At 41.9% G+C, this 20,923-nt stretch overlaps 5 protein-coding genes across 5 annotated transcripts; 2 read left to right on the plus strand and 3 right to left on the minus strand.

Annotated features, from left to right (window-relative positions):
* Positions 1-1,751: 1,751 nt before the first annotated feature.
* Positions 1,752-3,836, plus strand: LOC129583467 (receptor-type guanylate cyclase gcy-28-like). The gene is made up of 11 exons (XM_055475263.1): positions 1,752-1,914; positions 2,039-2,352; positions 2,408-2,451; positions 2,518-2,559; positions 2,674-2,766; positions 2,844-2,993; positions 3,056-3,106; positions 3,181-3,363; positions 3,442-3,583; positions 3,647-3,728; positions 3,803-3,836. The coding sequence occupies exons 1-11, from the start codon at positions 1,904-1,906 to the stop codon at positions 3,834-3,836; spliced, it is 1,146 nt and encodes a 381-aa protein (XP_055331238.1). The 5' UTR covers positions 1,752-1,903.
* Positions 3,837-3,883: 47 nt separating this feature from the next.
* On the plus strand, positions 3,884-6,264 carry LOC129583468 (atrial natriuretic peptide receptor 2-like). Its single transcript, XM_055475264.1, has 9 exons — positions 3,884-3,961; positions 4,042-4,158; positions 4,235-4,411; positions 4,489-4,804; positions 4,864-5,185; positions 5,259-5,478; positions 5,545-5,680; positions 5,753-5,801; positions 5,973-6,264. Exons 1-9 carry the CDS (start codon positions 3,884-3,886, stop codon positions 6,229-6,231), a joined length of 1,674 nt encoding a protein of 557 aa, XP_055331239.1. The 3' UTR covers positions 6,232-6,264.
* LOC129583280 (cathepsin B-like cysteine proteinase 5) lies at positions 6,110-10,297 on the minus strand. Its single transcript, XM_055475029.1, has 7 exons — positions 10,125-10,297; positions 9,774-10,038; positions 9,575-9,705; positions 9,256-9,455; positions 7,549-7,701; positions 7,015-7,455; positions 6,110-6,851 (listed from the first exon to the last, which is right to left on the minus strand). Exons 1-7 carry the CDS (start codon positions 10,280-10,282, stop codon positions 6,376-6,378), a joined length of 1,824 nt encoding a protein of 607 aa, XP_055331004.1. The 5' UTR covers positions 10,283-10,297; the 3' UTR covers positions 6,110-6,375.
* A 232-nt stretch (positions 10,298-10,529) lies between these two features.
* LOC129583344 (atrial natriuretic peptide receptor 1-like) lies at positions 10,530-17,448 on the minus strand. The gene is made up of 21 exons (XM_055475119.1): positions 16,530-17,448; positions 16,076-16,117; positions 15,919-15,943; positions 15,399-15,715; positions 15,191-15,234; positions 14,998-15,036; positions 14,513-14,590; positions 14,164-14,301; positions 13,915-13,965; positions 13,658-13,831; positions 13,451-13,589; positions 13,024-13,379; positions 12,787-12,960; positions 12,408-12,720; positions 11,984-12,293; positions 11,682-11,901; positions 11,469-11,622; positions 11,354-11,402; positions 11,117-11,166; positions 10,870-10,961; positions 10,530-10,785 (listed from the first exon to the last, which is right to left on the minus strand). Exons 1-21 carry the CDS (start codon positions 16,870-16,872, stop codon positions 10,729-10,731), a joined length of 3,165 nt encoding a protein of 1,054 aa, XP_055331094.1. The 5' UTR covers positions 16,873-17,448; the 3' UTR covers positions 10,530-10,728.
* Positions 17,449-17,800: 352 nt separating this feature from the next.
* Positions 17,801-19,172, minus strand: LOC129583364 (uncharacterized). The gene is made up of 2 exons (XM_055475140.1): positions 18,098-19,172; positions 17,801-18,039 (listed from the first exon to the last, which is right to left on the minus strand). Exons 1-2 carry the CDS (start codon positions 18,965-18,967, stop codon positions 18,028-18,030), a joined length of 882 nt encoding a protein of 293 aa, XP_055331115.1. The 5' UTR covers positions 18,968-19,172; the 3' UTR covers positions 17,801-18,027.
* Between the last annotated feature and the right edge of the window lie 1,751 nt (positions 19,173-20,923).

Raw genomic sequence — 20,923 nt, forward strand, 5'->3', positions numbered from 1 at the left:
ATGCATGCGTAAGCCTAAAACCACGATTTACGTAGGAGTTTATGGGATTTACGCCCTAGCTACAATAAGTCGTAGGTGATTACAGTACACTTTTTCACGCAATTGCAAAACGTACGTCCGTACTTGTTCTCCGAGCAAAAAATCTTTCGCTACTGTACCGACGTATATAAGCGTTGGTAATAATAACAATATAAGTAGAAATATAGCAATTACGACATTAGGCGTTTGAGAGTGCGTGTTTGTGTTGGCTGTGTGATGTGCATACTTCTAACGTAAGCATAATAGTGCGCGAGTCCAAACGCTTCTGACTTGCATCTTACAGTTAATGAGATTTCATTTGTAAATGTTCCTGTGTAACGGCAAATCCCATACTGACAATGAGCTCGGATGACGGTATTATCGTCCGAACGCATTGTAATGTTTCATGTACAGGCAACGCATTGTTACGTTACACTGGTACATACGGTCCAGATGCCGCCATGCCTGGAGCGTAGATGCAGCTAAGTAAAGAGTACGAGCAGCAGTACTCCAGTACGTATAATGCAGCTGTTAATGTGGTCAACGTCGGCCTATGAGGTAACGCAGGCGGGCTTTGATAAGTGACAGCTAGATGGCACTGCCTGTGACTTGTTACCAATTGCCGCAGGATAGTCACTTGGAATCCGTAAACCTGATATCAGCTACTAAATATTTGATCATGGGAACAATTTCCGGTCTTGATGGCATCGTAAGGGGCTGTGGCGTCTGTAGCGGAAATCTGATATCAGGATACACTCCTCGCGGTCTGTGTATTATCTGTTATACTGTCACCGTTTTTTGCTTGGTTCCATAAATGCATTGCTAAGTTTACTGCAGAATCCGTTAATGATGAACGTTTGTTTATGAAAATATTCTGAGAATCGTTTCGTAAGTGACGGTTGTTCATAACTTTCTTTGCTGAACTAACGTTATAAATGCAAAATCCCCGACCAAACTGTACACTTATTGGGGGTAAACGCTGGGAAATGATAGTGCGATCACATTTACCGGCAAGAGATGAAGTTTCAATGGCTGTGGTGTTGGTTGTTCTTTGGAGCTGCTCATTGTAACTTTGTTATCGAAATTGTCACCTTTACTGTAAACAGCCCGACGGACATGAATGTGTCATTTCCTTGGGTGGCGCTGCCTTTTAACGATGTCTTTGCCAACTATTCCGAGAGATTTTGGCCAAATGTCACAGTGCGGCATCGCTATTTGAGTGACCCATCGATTCAAACTTGTGCAGATATGAATGCAGTCTGTGATTTTCTGGTTTCGAATTATTTTTATAATCGGACACTGCCTGCACCGAATGCGACAGTTTTACTGCACACAGATAAGTTTTTTATTTTTATTATTATTATTATTATCGAACCAACAGTAGCCAAACTCCACTTGGGAGACTTTTAAGGCTATTGGAATTTATTTTTGGTATTTTAAAAATTTTATACTTTTTTGGTTTGATTTTATGAGATAAAAGTTACTCATCTGGGAATCGAACCCAAGCTATAGTGCTATACACTTCAAAAGCCGAACGTAATACCACCAGGCTACGAGCAGATTGACATAATATAATGTTATAATTATTATTTATGCAATGCGTTGCGGTTCCTAGTAAGTTTTTACATAATAATTATACGTACGTAGGTAAAAAAATGAAAATAGCTTTGCAGTATCACAAATTTTACACAGCAGCATGATTTCCTTTCGTATTATACGTTGCAGCGAATCTGTCTTACTGAACCGCCTGGCTGCAGGTAAGCATTATTAGATAAAGTAGAATGCAATTATGCGGATGGTTGTTTTTGTTTGCTGACAGTACAATTATCTCATTGTAAGCACGCGATTTAGCCTCTCGGGTTTTGTTGCAGAATGGAATGTGCTGATGTTTACGTGGTTTGTCATCTTAGTGATCTTATGGTTACTGTACAAACGCGCTACTCCTACTTCATAAATTCGTTTACAGGAGTCCTTTTGGTTACGTTTAGTTTCATGAACATTATTTTTTTGTGCCCTACAGTATTGAAGCTGCGAATCCCGATCTTGAAGAAAAAGGTTACGCACCAACATGGGTGACCTCGTCCATGTTGGCGTATGACGGATTGAACAGCTTTATAGTGGAAATTCTTGCTCGGTTTAAATGGCGCTCTGTGTACATGATTCGTGATGCCACTGCAGACGTTAATCCATGGTTCGGCGATGCCTACAATTCAGTAATGCATGCTGTTCGCAGTAATGTGCCAGATAACCAGATATCTGGACACATCCTCACGGAAGAAGAAGTAAATGCCACCGACTTCCGGTTCCTGCAAAAACTGCAAGAAACCAGTCGAAGTTAGTTTGGCTACAGCAATTTATAATAACGCTGAAAAACATTTGAAATTTGTAGTTGTGTTATATTTCGGGAACACCGCGAGGCTACGGTTAATTGCGGTGAGTAGATGGTCCATGCTCTAATTAACCAACCTCGTTATTACGAGCTGTGTTGTTCGAAGGCAGCATGAAATGTTTAAACGAGGAATGATGGCATCCGGCGAATATGTAAGTAACACGATGAGTGATTTCGAAGCTACTTATAATTAATTCCGAACCTTGAGAATACATTTTGAATCCGGCAGGCGAAATTTGACTTGAAAAATCTCTCATTTTCTAAAGGTCGTCATTGCTGTTGAACCTTATCCTAGTGACAACATGACTCATGGGTCGTGGGGGGATTTTCAGTGGGAGCAAGGTGATTCGCTAGATGCTGTAAGTAATTGAGATTACAGACAATGTTTATCTGTGCTTTCGTATTGTGTCTATGGGGCTGTTGTTTCTGGATGAAGGATCTGGAATTCGCTTGGCGATCGATCATGTTAATAACTCTCGCCGAAAGTGAGTCGGAACGGAAGACCTTCTTCGCGCCGCGGTTTCCCGTTTGGGCAAATATGTCCAAAGATTTCTACGGATTCGATATTCCGAGCAGTTCGTTTGAAGTATTACACAATTCTTCTTTAATCAGCCGGCAGTGAAATACGAAACTGAGTCAATGTTGCAGATAAATTTCTCCCAAGTGATGGCTTATGAAGGCATGCTGATCTTCTTGAAGGTGATCTTGATTACAAAACGATGTGTCAGAAACGTTTTTCACAACATTTGCGTAATCTTTGACTGCGCCTTAAGATACTGGAGGAAACTATCCAGGAGGGTGACCTATCCGATATCACCGATGGGCGAAGTTTCGCCCAGCGATTTCACAACCGAACGATCGAATTACCGTCCGGTAACGTAACCTTTTCTAAACAAGGCAATCGGTATATGGATCTCCTTCTCCGCGACTGGGCTGTATCAACGCAATCCTGGAAGGTCAGGGCAGTGTTTTTTTTCCACGGCTTGTTGCGCACTGAGAAAATTCGATCTGGAAAATCTTGATCCTCTTTGCAGCCGGTACTGAAGTTTGTCTCAGTTACAAGATCCGTCATCCCGCTGAACGACATTATTGACTGGCCAAATACTACTCGCAATACTCCGCCACTAAATGAACCGCTTTGTGGCTACACCGGGGCAGCTGCAGGTTGCATTAAAAGTAATTTAATTTCCCAGTAATTAGTGCCGATACGTGGTTAATTCATCGACATAAACTATCCAGAGTTGGACATATTACCATTTGTTGCTGGAGTGACGGCGCTGGCCATTGCCATTCTGGCTGGCATCGGCGGATTTGCCTACAGGTGAGTAAGGCTAGGAATGTCAATTTACGAAGATAAATCAAACCGCAAATATCATCTACAGTCGGTACGTGCAGCGAAGGGCAGCAGCAGCGAGACGGTGGCAGCTGAATATCCAGTACCTTCTGCATGCGTCGTACAGCCAAACGTCCAACAATATGACTTCTTTGGAAGAAATTTTGAATCCGCTCACTAATTTCCCCGATATACAGCTACAAGAGGAAACCGAAATTACTGTAAGATACGCAATGCTATGGATACGAGTACTGAATAAAGGAGTACGCAGTGTATTCCAGGCTTCATGTTGTTGCTTCAGAATGTTCACTATCACGGCCACATGTCATACATGGGAAAGCAAGTGTGGGTCAAACCGCTGCAGACTCCGGATCATCATTTCCATCATTTTCGCCAAATATCCAAGCTGCTGACATCTGTAATACAAAACTGCTTTAGACCGCTATCGCACTCACACGTTATCGCACGCACTAAAGCTTGCTTTGCATTTATAGTTAAGCTTGATGAGCAGCGAGAACGTCACCGCTTTCATCGGGATGTGCTACAATCACGATAAAACTTGCATGTTGCTATTGGACGACTACTGTCCTCGGCATTCACTTCACGACAACTACGCCCAATTACATTCCGTTAGTGAACTGAAAAGTTCTTTCGTTCAAGATCTCCTCAAGGTAACTGTCCGATTTTAAATTCTTCAAAGCAGTAAGCGCATAGCCGGTACGACGCTAAACTCTGTGAATCTTCGCAGGGAATGAAATTCATCCATGAATCGTCGCGCAAAAGCCATGGATTCTTGACCAGTTACTCCTGCCTGCTAAGCAAAAACTTTACCTTAAAAATTGCTAAACTGGCATACGCTCAAGTCAAATCATTGCTCAATCACAAGGTCACTGTCCTAAAGTTTGATCTGGGGAACGATCAAGAGATCTTTTGGACAGCGCCCGAAGTTTTGCGGGGTTTAAGCTATCCCAACCAAAAGTGTGATATGTATTCGTTGGGGATCATATTGAATGAAATCTTCATGGCTGAACCTCCATATTCAGATCTGTTCTTGACACCAAAAGGTCACCTATTACCTGTTCCAAAATTACCGTTAAGGTATTCACTGATGTCTAATTTGCAGACGTTTATCAGAAAGCCGCGTTGTCCCATTATTCGGAAACCTATCGTCCGCGCACTGAAAGCCGAATGATGGACCACTCCATGAAGGATTTGATCGAGCAATGTTGGCATGAAGTCCCTGAAAAGCGTCCTAACATACAGAAGCTGTACAGAGCCCTTGGTGAGATAATGGATTTGAAGCAGTCGGATTCCCTTGTCGGACGGATCCTTAACCGTCTGCAAGTGTATGCAACGGATCTGGAAATTAAGGTGCAACTGCGAACGGCTGATCTCATCAGTGAGCAAAAGCTCTGTGACGCTCTTCTGCAAGAAATGTTGCCCAAGTAAATCAAATACGAGCGATGAAGGTAAAAAGTGCGGCACTGCGTCATCGCCTACCGGATGTGTTTTTTTTAGATCGGTGGTGGAGCGGTTACGCGCACAAGAACACGTACAGCCTACCAATTTTAGTCAAACAACTATTTACTTTGGGGATTTGCTGGGATTCAGTGACTTTGCGTCGTCTGCCACACCCTTTGCCGTTGTGACGTTCCTCAATACGGCATATTCGCACTTTGACAACATGATCTCTACGTATGACGTGTATAAAGTGGAAACTATAGGCGATTGTTACGTGGTAAGCTTAAAACCTGCAAAGATAATGCTGACAGAAAATAGATTTTGATGAGTTATCTTTGAGCAGGTGGCTAGCGGTCTTCCGGAGCCAAATGGAGAAAAACATATTACGGAAATTGCCTCAATGGCGTGTCGATTGGTGCAGGAGTATGAAAACGTAACCTTTCGGTATAATACCCGACTGCGAGTCGGCATCCACTCAGGTTGGTTAGAGCATGGAGTGGTCCCTGCATATTCCGCTCGCCATTTAATTGCTCATGGCATTTTCTTTCCAGGAACCGTTGTTGCTGCCGTTGTCGGAAAAGCGATTCCCCGTTACTGCTTGTAAGTCTTCGAAAGTATTTTTATGCTTGTAAGTATTTTTTGGGCACCAGAATGATCAGTTTTATATGCGACACAGTGGAAGCCTTCCTTGTGTAGTTGAACTATTTGGTTTCAGCTAGACTACGTTTGAACTCAATCGTGTTTAAACGGTGTTTGGTTATATGAATGCAGATTCGGAGATACAATGAATACTGCTAGCCGAATGATGAGCCATGGCCAAGCTGGCAAAATCCACATCAGTCCGGAATCGGCCTTCTTGTTGAAATCAAATGCCAGTTTTTGCTTGACACCCAGAGGCAGCACTCACATAAAAGGAAAAGGTGACATTTATACGTTCTGGTTGGATGCCTCCAAGAATTCACAGAGGCGAAGTGATTGCCGTTCAGTTACCGAAATTCTGATGTTCGCTAACATTTCTTCTTGTGGGTGAACACTTTAATTAATCAAGTTAACTAGATATGGAACCGCAACCATAGAAGTGCTGCATATAGCAATAAACTGAGAAAATAAAGCGTAAAATCTGCATGTTTGGAAGATCGGCTTTTCAGTGTTTTGATCTGAAACAAGCTTTTGGCTAGAAAAATCCTCCAAAAAGGCTTGGTTTCCCAGCGGGCTTATTAGGCTTATCGTCCGGTTTGCCAGGTTTGTCGTCGGGTTTGCCGGGACCTTTTGGTTTATCGTTGCCAAATAGCCAGCTTGCACCGGCATCAATGAGACCGCTCACTGGCTTGGATGCCACACCAGACACTGCCGAAATCACTTCGTCTTTGGCCGCGTTGTAGGCATCGGTGACCGCTTTCTTAGCGGTGGATCGGAACCACAGGGTGAGCTCTGTCATGTTCAGCTGCAGCTGTTTGCCGTTGGGAAGAACCAGGCCCAGGCCAGCTGCATTCTGTTCCATTAAGCTCTTGAGGTTTTCCACCGACATGAAACCGGTCAAATCCGGTACAAATACACCGACGTTGTTGAGTGCATTTGCCAGGCCACTGGTCGGGCTGGCGTTGGACGGTTTGCTGCTAGGTGGTGCTGAACCAGATGTTCCGGATGTGCCTATGTATTTCACAGTGCTGATGATGAGAATCGAGAATCCGTTGCAAAAAATCAGCATAGTAAAAAGGTCAGTTGTCCATAATTTCAGCCGTATACAACAGCGTAATTCAAAAACTGTTGCTTTTGTGGTACTATATTCCGGTTATTAAGGGTCATGACGCACCTGATGTTCCCGAAGTCCCTGAGGTTCCAGATGTGCCGGATGTCCCGGAGGTCCCTGACGTTCCCGATGTTCCCGCTTGTAGACCCGCCACGACACTTCGCAAACCGCACCCATACATCATATTAATGTACGCCCGGCCGGTGGCACTAACGGCACCGACGATGTTCTGTCCAGCAGCGTACAGAGCCTCGATAACGTTTTTGTACGTGCGTACCGGTCCGGTATGGTTGTAGACCTTGGGTATCCCAGCGCTCACCCGGGATTCAATGCTCATTTCATTTCGCCCGCGGCGAATCTTGACGAATCCCTTGTCACCCCAGTCAGTGCCCCAAGAATTAGCTACCAACCAGTACGGCTTGTTGGATTCAACGCCCCAGCCAAGGACTTTCATAGCATGAAAGCCGGTTCGCTCGCCTGATGCGGGATCGTGCTCGTAAACCCCTTAAAATATTAGAGAATACAAAAATATTTACAAATTATCATTAAAACAAAAAGGTCGTCTGCCAAAAAAGTTTAAGAATAAGAACTTTTTACCAGTTTTGTAAAGCTTGAAATCCGGAAACATCTCCACAACCACGCTGACCGATCCGTTGGTCATAATTTCCAGCTGCATATCGCGTTCCGTCTGCTGTACATCGACCAATTCCATTCGTTTATCGAACTTGGTGATCATATACCACGATTCACCTGAATTTTGCGAACAAATAAAGCAAATGTGAATTGGAAAGCCAGTTTTGTCGTTTGACAAGCGACAAGTTCTATAAATTACTGTACGACCTGTATGACCTTACGTATAAACTACCGTAATTTGCACCGAGCGCGAAGCGCGAGGTGCTGCGATAAGTCTTCGTCAAGAGCATAAAATTTGTCTGACGCCACGGAAAGCGTACGTCACGCTTTTCCAATTCCACAATCCCAATACCATTTTCCAGTGGTACTGGCGCTCGCGCTCGTGCAATAATGTGGTTCGCAGCCACCGCTAGTATTACAAAAACATGTAATCGATGCATACGAGCTGTACTGTAATCGTAAAAACTAATATAGTAAAATTTAATGATACTATAAATTACAAGGTAGCCTCGCGCATCCGCGCTCGGCACTTAAGTACTGGATAGTATAGGCTTTGTTTTGGAAAGGTCATTATCTATATATAAAGACTGACGTTCGGAATTTCAGACTTTCTGAAAATTTTAATTTTTCACGTTCTAAAGTTCTGATGTTCTGACTTTATAACGTTCTAACGTCCTAACGTTTTGACGTTCTGACGTTGTTACGTTCTGACGTTCTGACATTATGACGTTCTGACGTTCTTACGTTCTGACTTTATAACGTTCTAACGTCCTAACGTTTTGACGTTCTGACGTTGTTACGTTCTGAAGTTCTGATGTTCTTACTTTATGACGTTCTGACGTTCTAACGTATTGACGTCCTAACGTTCTGACGTTCTGACGTTCTAACGTTCTAACGTTCTGATGTTCTAACGCTCTGACGTTCTAACGTTCTGATGTTCTTACTTTAGGACGTTCTGACGTTCTGACATTATGACGTTCTGACGTTCTTACGTTCTGACTTTATAACGTTCTAACGTCCTAACGTTTTGACGTTCTGACGTTCTAACGTTCTGACGTTCTTACGTTCTAACGTTCTGATGTTCTAACGCTCTGACGTTCTAACGTTCTGATGTTCTTACTTTAGGACGTTCTGACATTATGATGTTATGACGTTCTTACGTTCTAACGTTCCGATGTTCTTACTTTATAACGTTCTGACGTTCTGACGGTGTTACGTTCTGACGTTCTTACTTTTTGAATTTCTCACGTTTTGACGCTCTGAAATACGTTTGGACTTTTGCATGTCGTAATAATATAATATACATATTTTAAGTACCTAAAGAGCAAGTATTTATGCATCCGCTATAGTCTCCGTGGTTACAGACATTATGTTTTAAAGCACTTTTTATTGCTGTGCAGTGAATAATTTTCCAGGGGTGCTCTTTACGTTTCCTATACTTAAGACCTGGTGAAACCATCTTCTGACCACTGGTTATTAAAATCAAACAAAAATCTATTGGCACACCTATGGAAAATATAGAATTTTTTAAGACCAAGCTGGACTTAAACTGACCACGCGTTATCGAGGAGTTAAAAACGGCGCATAAATACGCTTTGGTCGGTAAGCTTGTATGAATATAAAGATAAAGATATCAACAATAATTCAGGTACGTGTTTATTGCATATATACCGTAATATCGGTCATCGGCATAGTTGCGGCTGTGGGTAGGCAGGCATCCTTTCAAGCAAGTCGGCGTCGGTGCGCCATCATCCTCATGCGCCGGTTTAATCAGATATGGCATACAGCCGTTGAGTTCCCCATAATTACCACCGGTTACCACACCGTCGGTTACAAAGGAATCGTACGCCATCTCCACAAGTCCACCTCTGCTGTTAAAAATAATATAAAACTATACTTTAAATTTCATTGAAAATTAAATATCTACTGAAACACCCTGTGATTATTAAGTAAGGATACAGGAAAACACTTTGAAAATGAAAATATCTACCATCCAGATCCACAAACGGCACACGTTGGACAGCATGTCAGCATATCTTGCGCGGACAAATGCACAAAGAGGTCTTTATTTTGGGAGAAGATGCACAGCCGGTCAGTTAGCGCTTCTACTACCGTGTGCGCCTAGAAAATGGTTACATTTCAGGTGTGGATTACAGTTACAGTTACCTTACAAAACGTGTAAGACATACCCAACATGCTCCGCACCCTCCTTGCATACGAATCTGTGCAAGGCTCTGGCATTTCGGCCATGCTTTTCTGGCGTCAAATTCATCGGGAATATCGGCATCCTGCAGCTTGGGTGGTATGAATTGTTGCGGCAACATGCCGGCATGTTTCGTATCCAGCCATTTAACACCGAGAGCGGATAAGTATGCGACGGGATCGGCCGCTAAATTCTTTCCGGCTTCGAGAATTGTCTTGGCGAGATCTTTGGCTGGTATTGCAACGGCTGGACTACAAAAATAAGTTATGGCTCTATTTTATTTTGCCGATTTGTTGTATTTGTACTACTGCCCGTTGTTCTTTTTACTCGTACGTACATTGTGATGTTGACGTCCAGAGCAGCAGCGCCGCCAATTAGTAATCCCAGTAACATCCACAGCTTCATGGCTGGCGTATGATTTCCCGGAAAATGTAGTGTAAAGACCGGTGTGGACAGTGGAAGAAACACTGCGCGGAATCTTCTACTGAGAAACATGCACAAAGTCTTGCTTTATGTTATGAAGAAGGAACGTGATGAAATTTGCTTAATTGCCAGGAATATTCTGCTGAACGAAGCAAACACCCTTCTTGTCTTCTGAGTTGACTGGCCGTGTGTTATTCATATACCATGGAGAGTTAAGAATTTCTGAGTTTTGTGGTTTCTGCATTTACTGAGTGGTCACTTGAAGTTATGCTGAGTTTTGCATTTTTGTAGCAATTAATTCTTCTCTGTTATTGCACGTGAGAGAATCGCACAAAAATGAGTGAATTATACAAATTGGCTGAAAAGTAGTCAAACTGGCCTTTTTCTGAAATCACATAGATAGTTGAACTGTAAACCTCTTCGACATAAAACATTATTATTGTAAATAATACTACCGCTTCCAGCAAGTGCAGCCCCAATTGTTAAAAAATGGAATTTCAAAAACTTTTTCATGATCACTAGGCAGCTTCCGTCGAGTGTCCCGTTAGCCAGAATGTCATCATTGCTGTTTTTCCCTAAAAGTCAATTGAGTCATTCAGACAAATATTTTATTTTATTTGGCATTTATATTTTATGTCATGTAAAAGAGGATTGCTTACTTTAATATTGACCGTTCCTCTGGGTTCGATGTCGAAAGAACCAACCGATCGAAGCAGTTTTTCGGTACTACTGCTCAAGTGGATTCTGGACGCTACAATGTTAGCAATGTACTCGTAGTTCGCTAAAGGTTGACATGAATGCCGAATGGGAAACATATTGGCCGGTACTCTTAAACAGTCTCGAATCTCGATTAATACTTTATTACAGGTTATAATTGTAAACATTATGGTAAATTATTATTGCTACCTTCGCCATGACTTTCCATTCGGCTTGCGGTGTTAATCGTATCGCCAAATCTGCATCAATAAACCAATTTGTGGAAAGCGTTATTTACAATTTTTGCGTGGTTCCTGATAATTCTGAAGGATGTTAACCCAGTAAAATACAGAAAGGAGAATAAACGGCCGATTTTTACGTTTGCGACAAACGTAAAAAGGAATGAATATTGTATTCAGGACTGACTGAATATTGTCACAAACGTACAAGCAATATCGTGGCATGCGAGTTCCAACTACTCCTGCCGCGCAAGGACCTAGGAGTATAAACAAAATCTTTTTACAACTGCCTTTTACCAACGATATATTAAAAAAGGTTTTACCGGAGTGGATTCCTATGCGGACCTCTAAACTGGTTTTGGTCCTTGTGTGAAGCAATAGCACGCTTGAATGCCATACCGCCAGGAGATCCAACGCTGTATCCGCAATTTCTTTACCGTGGCGGTAACCATTGCGAATAGGAAGCCCGCTTGCTACCTACGTACGTACTTGAAACTGTTGATCGAGAACATTTTACAGATTGTGTAACTCTGTACCATGTAGGAGTCCTTAATGGTTTCGATTTTATAAACATCATGTTGGAGAATCGTTTGGTCAAATGTGAAGTAAACGGTATTCAATAGCGTCACAACGTCTTGAGGTAATGAACTAGCGCAATATGTGTCAAAGCCGACCAGAGTGCTAAAGAAGACGGTAACCAGTTTGTAATGCTCAACCGGGATTGGTTCTTTGTTGCGGAGTTTGGAGACATAGATGCTGTAACAATAGCAAATCTCAGTTATTTTATTTTGTGGATAGACACTTTCGAAATCATAAGTGACCTTTCATGCGTCCGTACCTTGGTATCATTTCACCCAAAAGTGAGTCGACCTTCTGCGTTTCAGCCAGGAGTTCGTGTGCGCGACTGGCTACCATCGCTTCGAGTTGTGCAGAGTAGGCTTGCAGTCGCGTAAGGATGTCGTCAACGATGCTAACACCGCTGTCAAAGGTCTTTAAGCGCGAAGCTATTGTGTGAAGGGACGGCCGTTCCATGTCGTCGAAGGCTATGCAACCCGCCATAATCGTGCGTATCTTCTCTGGAAGCGGACCCATATCGTTCGGTTTGAAGGGAGAAATCCTTGTTCGGCTGGCTAGTTTCGGCAGCATTTCTGTAATAAAAACCCAATAGTGTGAATCCATAAAATATCTTGATACAGAGGCTTCGATGGATCCGTGATAATTATAATTGTAGAATTTTGATGTGACTCCATAGACACTCTTACCTTCTATCTCAACGGAATCTTTTAGGTTCATTCTGTACGGTGTCAGTCCCGTCATGATCTCACCCATCACAATACCAAACGAAAAAATATCTGCAATTCTTGAGCCCTCTTTGGAAGCACCAGCATGCTGTTCAGGAGCATCCCATAACAGTTCCATGCGGTTGGCTACAATAGACTGATAACCAACGGAAGAAAGCAGGCGTTTGGATGCATAACCAGAAAGTTTTACGGCAAAACGGTTATCGAGAAGGGTACTCAAGGAAGACAAGGATCCATGACATTTCAGCCGGGAAGCGTGTAAATAGGAAAGCCCCTTCGCACAATATTGCGTAATGCGAACCAGTTACTCAGGATCTTAAGATATTTATTTCAAACTTACTGCAAGGATTTCGTGCATTAAACGAAGTTGTATCTTCTGATTTAGCAGATTGGCCTTATCGTCTAATAGTTGGCGTAAGCAACCACGCCCATAAGGCCAAAGAAACGACAGCTGCTCGGGCGAGACAACGACACCCGTAAGGGTGCCGGCATTGTCTTGTGAAATGGACTTCATCTGCAACAACATGTTTTCATTAATTTCAAAAACATATGTCCTTTGGAATTGTTTATCACTTACATCTGCTAGAATATGGCGGAACTCGGAGTTCGCCGTCAGCGCTCCTGTTGTTGTGGCAATGTCTACTGTATAGGCCCAAACTCGTCGGGAATCAAAGGTCACCACCGGTTCTCGCGGTTTCGCCGGCAGACGAAATATGTTTTGCGAAGCACCGGAGAGTCTGGATGCCCTTGAGGATTTAATCAATCCCGTTGTCGGATTTGGATTGGTTATCACCAACAAGCTTGAGCTGAGATTCCACCAGATCGAATATCGCTCCTGATGGCGAACGTATTTCCAGTAACCCAATGGAATACCCACAGCAGCAGCCACTATGATCACGAATAATACCGCTCCCACGATTGGAAAGGTCACAGCTGAAATGACAAACGAAGATAGTTACGCACACATTTTTCAAATTAAAAATGGAACTTGGTTACCAACTTACAAAGAGGTGGGCTGCATTGGTCATCTCGAAACCCACAAGCTGGCGTATTGGATGGAAATGTATCGGAACGAAACCAGCTGTGTGCTTGCGATGACACGTCGGTTATGGAGTTGTTGGTCCAAGTATGATACCATGCTACCTGGTCAATAAAGGTAACCTCTGCGTTTGCGGTATGACCGGTAAGCACAACGATTAATTTTAACCAACCTCAAACTCGCCAATAGCTACGTTGAATTTCAAAAAATGGGTGTCGCGGTTGCGCATTCCATTTGGTCCAATGACAGTGCTCCGAAATCCAAAGTCGAAAGTGCGGCTCACAAATTTTTTACTGAATTCTCGTCCTGATGTAAAATCTAAATTTGTTTGAGATTCGTTCAGCACCTGTCCATAACGCAAATGAAAATTAGTGCAGCATAAATATACAAATCATTCGAAGATACGCAGAAATTTGCGTAGGTTCTGACCTCAAAGCCCGCCAGCACTGCTTCGAATGCCGATAATGTAATGTCATTATTCTAGAAAAATTCAACGGTACATTAGGTAAACGTGGAACAGCATAAAAACTTTTATGTTATGAGCAACTTTTACATATTATTGCTGTAACGACAATTCTTTTACTGAGCAGTTAATGCACATATACAGCAAAATACTGTAGTTAATTATTTGTAAATACGAAGTTTTGTCTTTGATTGTTCAGCGCATACAATACATACATAATAATCAGGAGGATATGTAAAATTAAAATGGCGCCTTGAGACTTCTCCCACAGAAATGCTGTAATTTGTGAGTGATTCCCAATCCGGTGGAGGGAATCGAATAACGATTACCGATTGTAGTGCCTCAAACACCGTCTGGCAAATATAAGCACGCAAATTAATTTTATAATTGGCCTTAAAAATATTTTATGCATGCATGTATTTTGCAGAAATAGACATCAAAATAGGCTAAAGTTCAGCTGGATATAGAATCGTGCGTTGTAAGGAAACATGACAGCGTTCAGCTTGCTGATAGATTATGCTGCTACACCGTTTTGACTGTCCATTGTATTCCTGCAGTTCCTACCTTATCGGCAGTGGAATTCATTTTCCAGGTCAGTTCGCTCGTTTCCGGCACCTGAATAGACTGTTGGTACAGCCAGACCTAAAGGAACGAGTTCGCATTTCTGTCATGAAGTGGATAAGCCTTGAATATCTCTTTAGGTATGTATCCTTAAAATAACCGGAAATTAAAACTGAAAGGTCAACAATGAGCAGTTGAACTGGAAACCAGTTGAAAATGAATATAAGGGAATATTGAACGCATCAACAGCATCATATGCCAGTATATTCATAATACTCGTAATGTACGAGGCATAAGTTATTAAATCTTCATTGATGATAAGTACATATGAACATATAAGAGAATTCATCTGGTCCATGCAGTGATATATTTGGGATCATAATATTATTAGAGAGACAACTTCATGGAGTACTGACGTTGACAAATCAGAACGCTCATCCTTTTTTCTACAAACAGTTCCCTTTGTATGCTTGTTATAAAATACTCACATAGTCTCGTCCTGTCATGTTTAATTTGCTGGCTGTAACCTGTTGAAAAATATGTGTTTAGAGATGCTGTGAAATGCATCGATTTATAAATTTTTTTTAATATCGATAATATTGGATCATTTAGACGGTAGAGCTCGGTTTGACATCTCATTAGACACGTATAACTTAAAATGCACGTGTTTAATTAACTCACCAATATATTCCGCATAATGTCCGCATTGGTTCCGACAAGCAGAACTGCAAAATGATGCAATCAAAAGAATATTCTTGCACATGTTCGAAAAGTAAACAGCCGTGGATACCGATATGGGCAACAAAAATGTGGCGGCCAATGACCGACCGCACCGAAATCATATCAGCTGTTTGTGCACGGCATTTTTTTAAAGCTGTCATTTCTGTACCTCTACTTTGTGATTTTGCTCGTGTAAGAATCGTTTTAAAATTGGGATTGTTCCGCGAGTCAAACTGCTCGTAGAACATTTGGAATTCTCCCGGAAATTCCGTTAATACACTCTTAAATCCTCGGCAAGCAACAATGTACATTGTGGCAGCGCTGGGAAATAAGGAAAGGTCATCGCACAGCACCGTAACCGTTGTCCAAGCAAACTTGCGTAGAAATTCACGAATAGCCCTTGAACACTGGCCTTGCCCCGCTGAACTGAAGGTCGTCAGAGTGGGATAGCGTTTCCGGTTGGATAGGGCTTGGTCGGCCGATGTACTATCAGTTAATCACAATAATAAAATCAAATAAATTTATTCATAACTGTCTAGCGCTTAAAACTCGGAGATGCATGTAATTTCCTTATTAATACCTGAGTGATGCTAATTAACTAAATGATCACTAAAGTTAATGTAACATTGTTGTTGGTTTTTGCCCAAAGAATGGAACGGAAATTCGATAGTCTATGACACGAGACCAACCTTGTAAGAAGGGGAACATCCAATTCTACAAAATATCGAAATCAGTATCATCATGTAGCACAGGCATAACAGGATTGAATTACGTCATATATAAATATTAACGTCAATCTGTACTTGTTGTTAGCAGTATCATGCATGCTGTTAATACTTATTATACCTCGCGCGAAATCTCCAAGAGTTATCATTTCTAAGCTGCATCCTGGAAAAGGCGGAGGAATTAATTAGAACTTCTGTTCAACAAGAAGTGGAGCGCAAAATTGTGTTCTGGGAATTACAACCAAATGGGTTCCTATCATTTACTCAGGAACGTCGAAAAATTACCGGAACCATTTGACCCCTCCACACCTTCGACCACGATAATGCGTACGCAAATTCTTACGCTTCGTTAACGTTTTTCAGTTATTTTTACAAAAGGCGTACCCTATTTTTACAAAAGGGGTTTTAATCACACATACATCAAAATTCTCAAAAATTTATACAACATTATCAGCTATATGGACGCATATGATGTCACCACCATGCGCACCGCAAAATTAACAACACTAACAAAACAGTGGAAATACGCGCATAAGCAGTGGGCAGTAATAAAAATTACACTGTAATGTTGTTACCTGGTGAAAGTAGCAGCGTAAATCCCTTAGTCTGAGAAACAATCCTAACAACTTCTCCGGCCATGGCCGGCATCATGTCTCCGGTGTCACCGCAGCCAACGATCCCTTTATCGCTATAGATCATGTGCCGGTGGATATTCGGCGCCAGCTGCGGGTATGCCTGTAATACCGTATCAAAGGCCACCTCAAATACAGGGCCGGAAGAATAGTATCCATACATGGGATTTTGTCCAATTATAACCGTAATTATCGTGATATTAGTTGTAGCAGCGGGGGAGCCAGCAAGAAATATCAACACCACAAATGACGAGACTATTTTAATGCTAACTGAACCGCGGCACATTCTGATCTGATGCGTGCAAACTCAGTTTTGTATATCACTGTATATCAATAGCAGAATGTGACAACATGAATAAAACCCGTATCATGAATATTGGTGTATTGGAAAAATGAAAGATCTCTTTCTATCGGGATGGAAAAACTGTCTAACTGAACTTTACATCTATCAGCCAAGCGCAAAATGCATGCATCAGTATTAATTCACTACGACTACTCGAAGTACTGTTCTTTCTGCCTGGGCTATTCCTGCATGTTTCCCGTAACCTGCAGGGTGCTAGTCAGTCAGATATGACGCGGTAGTAACTTATAAATTGTAAGTGACAGCGTATTCGACAAGTCCCTGTCATTTTTGTTCGACCGATGAAATATGATCATGGGCGTTTAAATGGATAACATAAAGCGTACGGTATATGACAGGATTATACAGATAGTGTGAAACACTCCTATATATCTAACTCCAGCCATGCATTATTAATGGGATAGGTAGATACTTCACAAGGAAATTTCCGCTTGGATATATCTGTTGACGTCTCCGTAAAATTTAGAAAATTTAAGGGTTTACGTAATTACTGTTTTTCAAAGCACTGAGGTCGGGTTTGAGCATCCTTTCCGGTCGCAAGAATTTACATTGATTTCATATTTATAGGCAGCTATTAGATTAATAAAATCTCTGGCTTAAGTATACGAGCACTTACCATTTAATTACTTATTTATAAAAACAGCTCTGAATGTAATGCTGGCAAATTGTTATCGTATACGACTCGTATAATCTGTTAATAAATGTTTCTGTAAGAGAAATTCACTCATGCTGCAGTTGTTCAGTGCGCGCATGTACAAAACTGAAGGATTTTTAATCGAAATACTACTTTAGTTCACTGTGTTTTTCTCGCTATGTACAAGAGCTATTTTCATGTTCAAAAACAAGGTCATAATTCGACAATATATATAATTTAATGCGATCCGAGTTCGGACACTCTTGTCGTGAGAATGGTTATGTACAAACAAACGGTTTTACAGCAAAGGAAAATGCCGGTATGTCACAAGGCTACCCGTTAGAAGATGAACATCGGCCACTGTTTTCCAAAGTCTTGCTTGTTATCGGCGTGTCCCCTCCATTCAGAGAGCGGCATCGCTCGGGGCCGTCGCTTTGTTATAGTTGTCAATGGGGCGTCTACACCATTCATGGTATTTTTATTAAAGGTAAATTCCTTCCCGTCCACACCACTCACCTTAGCACCAGGACCAGGTACAGAATGCTGCTTGTGATCCCGAAAAACTCTCTTGATACCCCCGAGGAATCTGTTCTCATTCCGTCCCGTCTGTCCAATATGTGAATCATCGATGCTATTCGACCGTTGTGAGGTCACCGGCTCACTGCCCGCACGGTCCATGGTCGGCGGTACGCTTCCCGCACGATGCCGGTAACCACCCAATATGAAGGGATTACGCGTGGCAATGCGGATGGAATTGCGATTGGTCTGCCGCTCTTCCGTCTCCGCCGTGTGGGAGGGCTTCCGGTAGCGGTGCAGTTCACTGGGGAACGATACTTTCTTCTTTAGGTGGTCTTGGTGAAGCGCTTTCTCATCGTCCTCATCCGTATCGACTGTGGGGATTTCACGGAAGGATGGCGATGGTGCTTTGAGGATGGGCGTTAAGGGGCGGGGCGTGCAGGGGATCGCCAACGTCGAGCTAGGGCGAAGATTGAGAGTTGCTGATGAAGCATCGCGTTGCATTAGGTCGGTCACTTCCCTGTCGTCTTCATCGGGTGGTGTGATACGGATCGTCAGAGGCTTCTTTGGAACCGTTCTTGATGGTACTTTGACCTTTTCCTCTGGTAATGAGGATTGCGGGCGCGGGCTGGTTTTTGCACCAACCGGCGCCGGTTTTGGTTGTAGCTGCCGGAGAGCATTGGGCTGTCTTTCCCGGGCAATTTTTCGCGAAAGCACAGCGAGATTCATTTCCAGATCAAATAGCACATCACACATCGTAATACATTCACAGATACACTGTAATACCGCTGTATAGAAGTCGTATAAAATGGTGAGACGGTGATCGGCCAGTTGTAATGCTAATTCCCTGTACGATATCGGCGTCCGCATGTGGATTAAACTTTTGCATAATAAAGTCTGTAAAATATTTGGGATTGCTGCGCTTATGCATAGAACTGCGACTGAAATAGAAAACAAGTTTAGTTGCTGAATGAGCGAAACTACACAATATGCAACGTCTACTCGACAACAAGTTATATGTGAAGAAAACACATAATCGAACCAAAAAGCTGCTTTTTACAAGAAACGCTGGATTTTCGTCGCGATGTGATTCATAGTTTATTTTTTTGGCCGACCACTGATTTAGCCATAGGCAATTTTATGCGCAGAGATCACGAATAAACAAAAAACCAGGGATCAACTGATCGTAAGAAAATACGCTTGTAAGGCAAGCAGGTACTATTCTACAACTTCAAGTACACATCTGTAATACAAATGAGTATACTTCCGCCGGTAGTATTCGCAGTCTCATACAGTGGTGTTAATGAACGATTTATTGTGTAGATATTTATACGTACATATCTATATGTTATTTACCACGTATACGTAGCTTATAACCATTCGCAGCTTTACTTCGCTATCGTGCAACGTAAACTCTTAACACAACTTCCCCTTTAAGTGTTGTTTATCCGTAGCCCTCATTTCGGAACCATAATGGTCATGTCGAATTCAGAACACTTTTTGACGTAAAAATGTTTCTCACACGATGCTATGTATTTTATTTATATTATGACGTAAACAAAACTATATACGCGCTTGGCAAGTCTCGGTGTTGTCATTTATTACCTGTGGTACAACGGTTATGCAACAGCTTAAAACAACACAATTTTACAACATGAAAATTTCATTTAACTTTTCTGCTCCTTCCATCGTTCCCAAAACTGATGCAGCGTTTCCTCGTTGTATCACTAGTGACAGTCTTTGACGTAGAAATTCATGGGAACGTCTTTCGCCTGTGTGTTGCTCCAGTCGTTTGCCCAATTCTTTAATGATGGCAATGGCTGACGGTCCCCATGGGCCCATTGTTTCGAAAGCAATTGGAGAAAAAATGTATCTGCCGTTTAAGTACGAGTACAACTGAGACTTCTTCTGTTCTGAGTCTCGGTTAGGTTTAACGTACACGTTTGAAATTTAAAACAGTTCTTTGGTATTAGTACAAATATTTTTGTAAGCTAAAAATTAATACGAGTATGAAAACTGGCAATCAAAACTACATTTAATGCATCTAGTACACTGATTCGCGAGCCTTTGGGAAAGTTAATTATCACTACTTGTACACAGCAATATGCGCAGTGCTACGTACTCAGTTTTAAATCATGCAAGACTTACGAACATGACAATTAAAGTGGCCCAGCAGTAATGGTGAGTAAGCTACCATTCTGCAATACGAGTATGAATCTTAATAGTCGTATGAATTTTAATAGTCATAACCGACAAACAAAGTAAATCACAATTGTCGTAATAACCTCCAGATATAATTAATTCTTCTATTCACTTCTACATTAACCTACATTGTGCAGGTGGTAATAATTTTATGAGTCAAAGCATGTGATACAGTATATTGTTTCTTATGATGATAAAGATTCTTGTTGATTTGATGCTCAGTGTTTTAGCACCGGCAAAAATTTTACAGACTCGTATGACTTTACGCGCATTTGCCAATACGCGAATGAGTTTTAATTATGATCTGCAACAAGTTGCATTTGGAAAACAGTGCAGTGCTTACACATCGCTCAATTACTTACTGGTAATTGCAAGAAAATTTTAAAAATCACGCGTATACGTGCAGTATACACTGGGTATATCAGTGCCAACAAATACGGTTTAAATTAATTTTATAACATACAAAATCACAGTGAGTAACATACGGCCTCGGCCATATAAGCGAAATTATTAGAGTAATCATAACGTTTGTGAAACAAATAAAGAGCATCGGCAAAGGATCCTGACGTTATTCCTTCTTCCCATTGAGAACAATGGCCCATTCGACTAGGTTCGCACCAAATA

Source organism: Paramacrobiotus metropolitanus, unplaced genomic scaffold (genome assembly GCF_019649055.1).
Source record: "Paramacrobiotus metropolitanus isolate TYO unplaced genomic scaffold, Prichtersi_v1.0 Parri_scaffold0000010, whole genome shotgun sequence".
NCBI lineage: Eukaryota > Metazoa > Tardigrada > Eutardigrada > Parachela > Macrobiotidae > Paramacrobiotus > Paramacrobiotus metropolitanus.

Excerpts from the sequence above, each read along its gene's own strand:
- LOC129583280 (XM_055475029.1), bottom strand. The coding sequence starts at position 10,282 with ATGTTTCTCAGTAGAAGATTCCGCGCAGTGTTTCTTCCACTGTCCACA. Across the intron at positions 9,706-9,773 it reads GAGGGTGCGGAGCATGTTGG|GCGCACACGGTAGTAGAAGC; the intron begins GTATGTCTTACA and ends ACCATTTTCTAG. Across the intron at positions 7,456-7,548 it reads TTTCAAGCTTTACAAAACTG|GGGTTTACGAGCACGATCCC; the intron begins GTAAAAAGTTCT and ends TAATATTTTAAG.
- LOC129583364 (XM_055475140.1), bottom strand. The coding sequence starts at position 18,967 with ATGCGGACGCCGATATCGTACAGGGAATTAGCATTACAACTGGCCGAT.
- LOC129583344 (XM_055475119.1), bottom strand. The coding sequence starts at position 16,872 with ATGTGCCGCGGTTCAGTTAGCATTAAAATAGTCTCGTCATTTGTGGTG. Across the intron at positions 15,716-15,918 it reads GATGTTCCCCTTCTTACAAG|TACATCGGCCGACCAAGCCC; the intron begins GTTGGTCTCGTG and ends ATTAACTGATAG. Across the intron at positions 12,721-12,786 it reads TAATGCACGAAATCCTTGCA|GGGCTTTCCTATTTACACGC; the intron begins GTAAGTTTGAAA and ends TATTGTGCGAAG.
- LOC129583467 (XM_055475263.1), top strand. Across the intron at positions 2,452-2,517 it reads CGAGGCTACGGTTAATTGCG|CATGAAATGTTTAAACGAGG; the intron begins GTGAGTAGATGG and ends GTTCGAAGGCAG. Across the intron at positions 3,364-3,441 it reads TATCAACGCAATCCTGGAAG|CCGGTACTGAAGTTTGTCTC; the intron begins GTCAGGGCAGTG and ends TCCTCTTTGCAG.
- LOC129583468 (XM_055475264.1), top strand. The coding sequence starts at position 3,884 with ATGACTTCTTTGGAAGAAATTTTGAATCCGCTCACTAATTTCCCCGAT. Across the intron at positions 4,412-4,488 it reads TCGTTCAAGATCTCCTCAAG|GGAATGAAATTCATCCATGA; the intron begins GTAACTGTCCGA and ends GAATCTTCGCAG. Across the intron at positions 5,479-5,544 it reads CTATAGGCGATTGTTACGTG|GTGGCTAGCGGTCTTCCGGA; the intron begins GTAAGCTTAAAA and ends ATCTTTGAGCAG.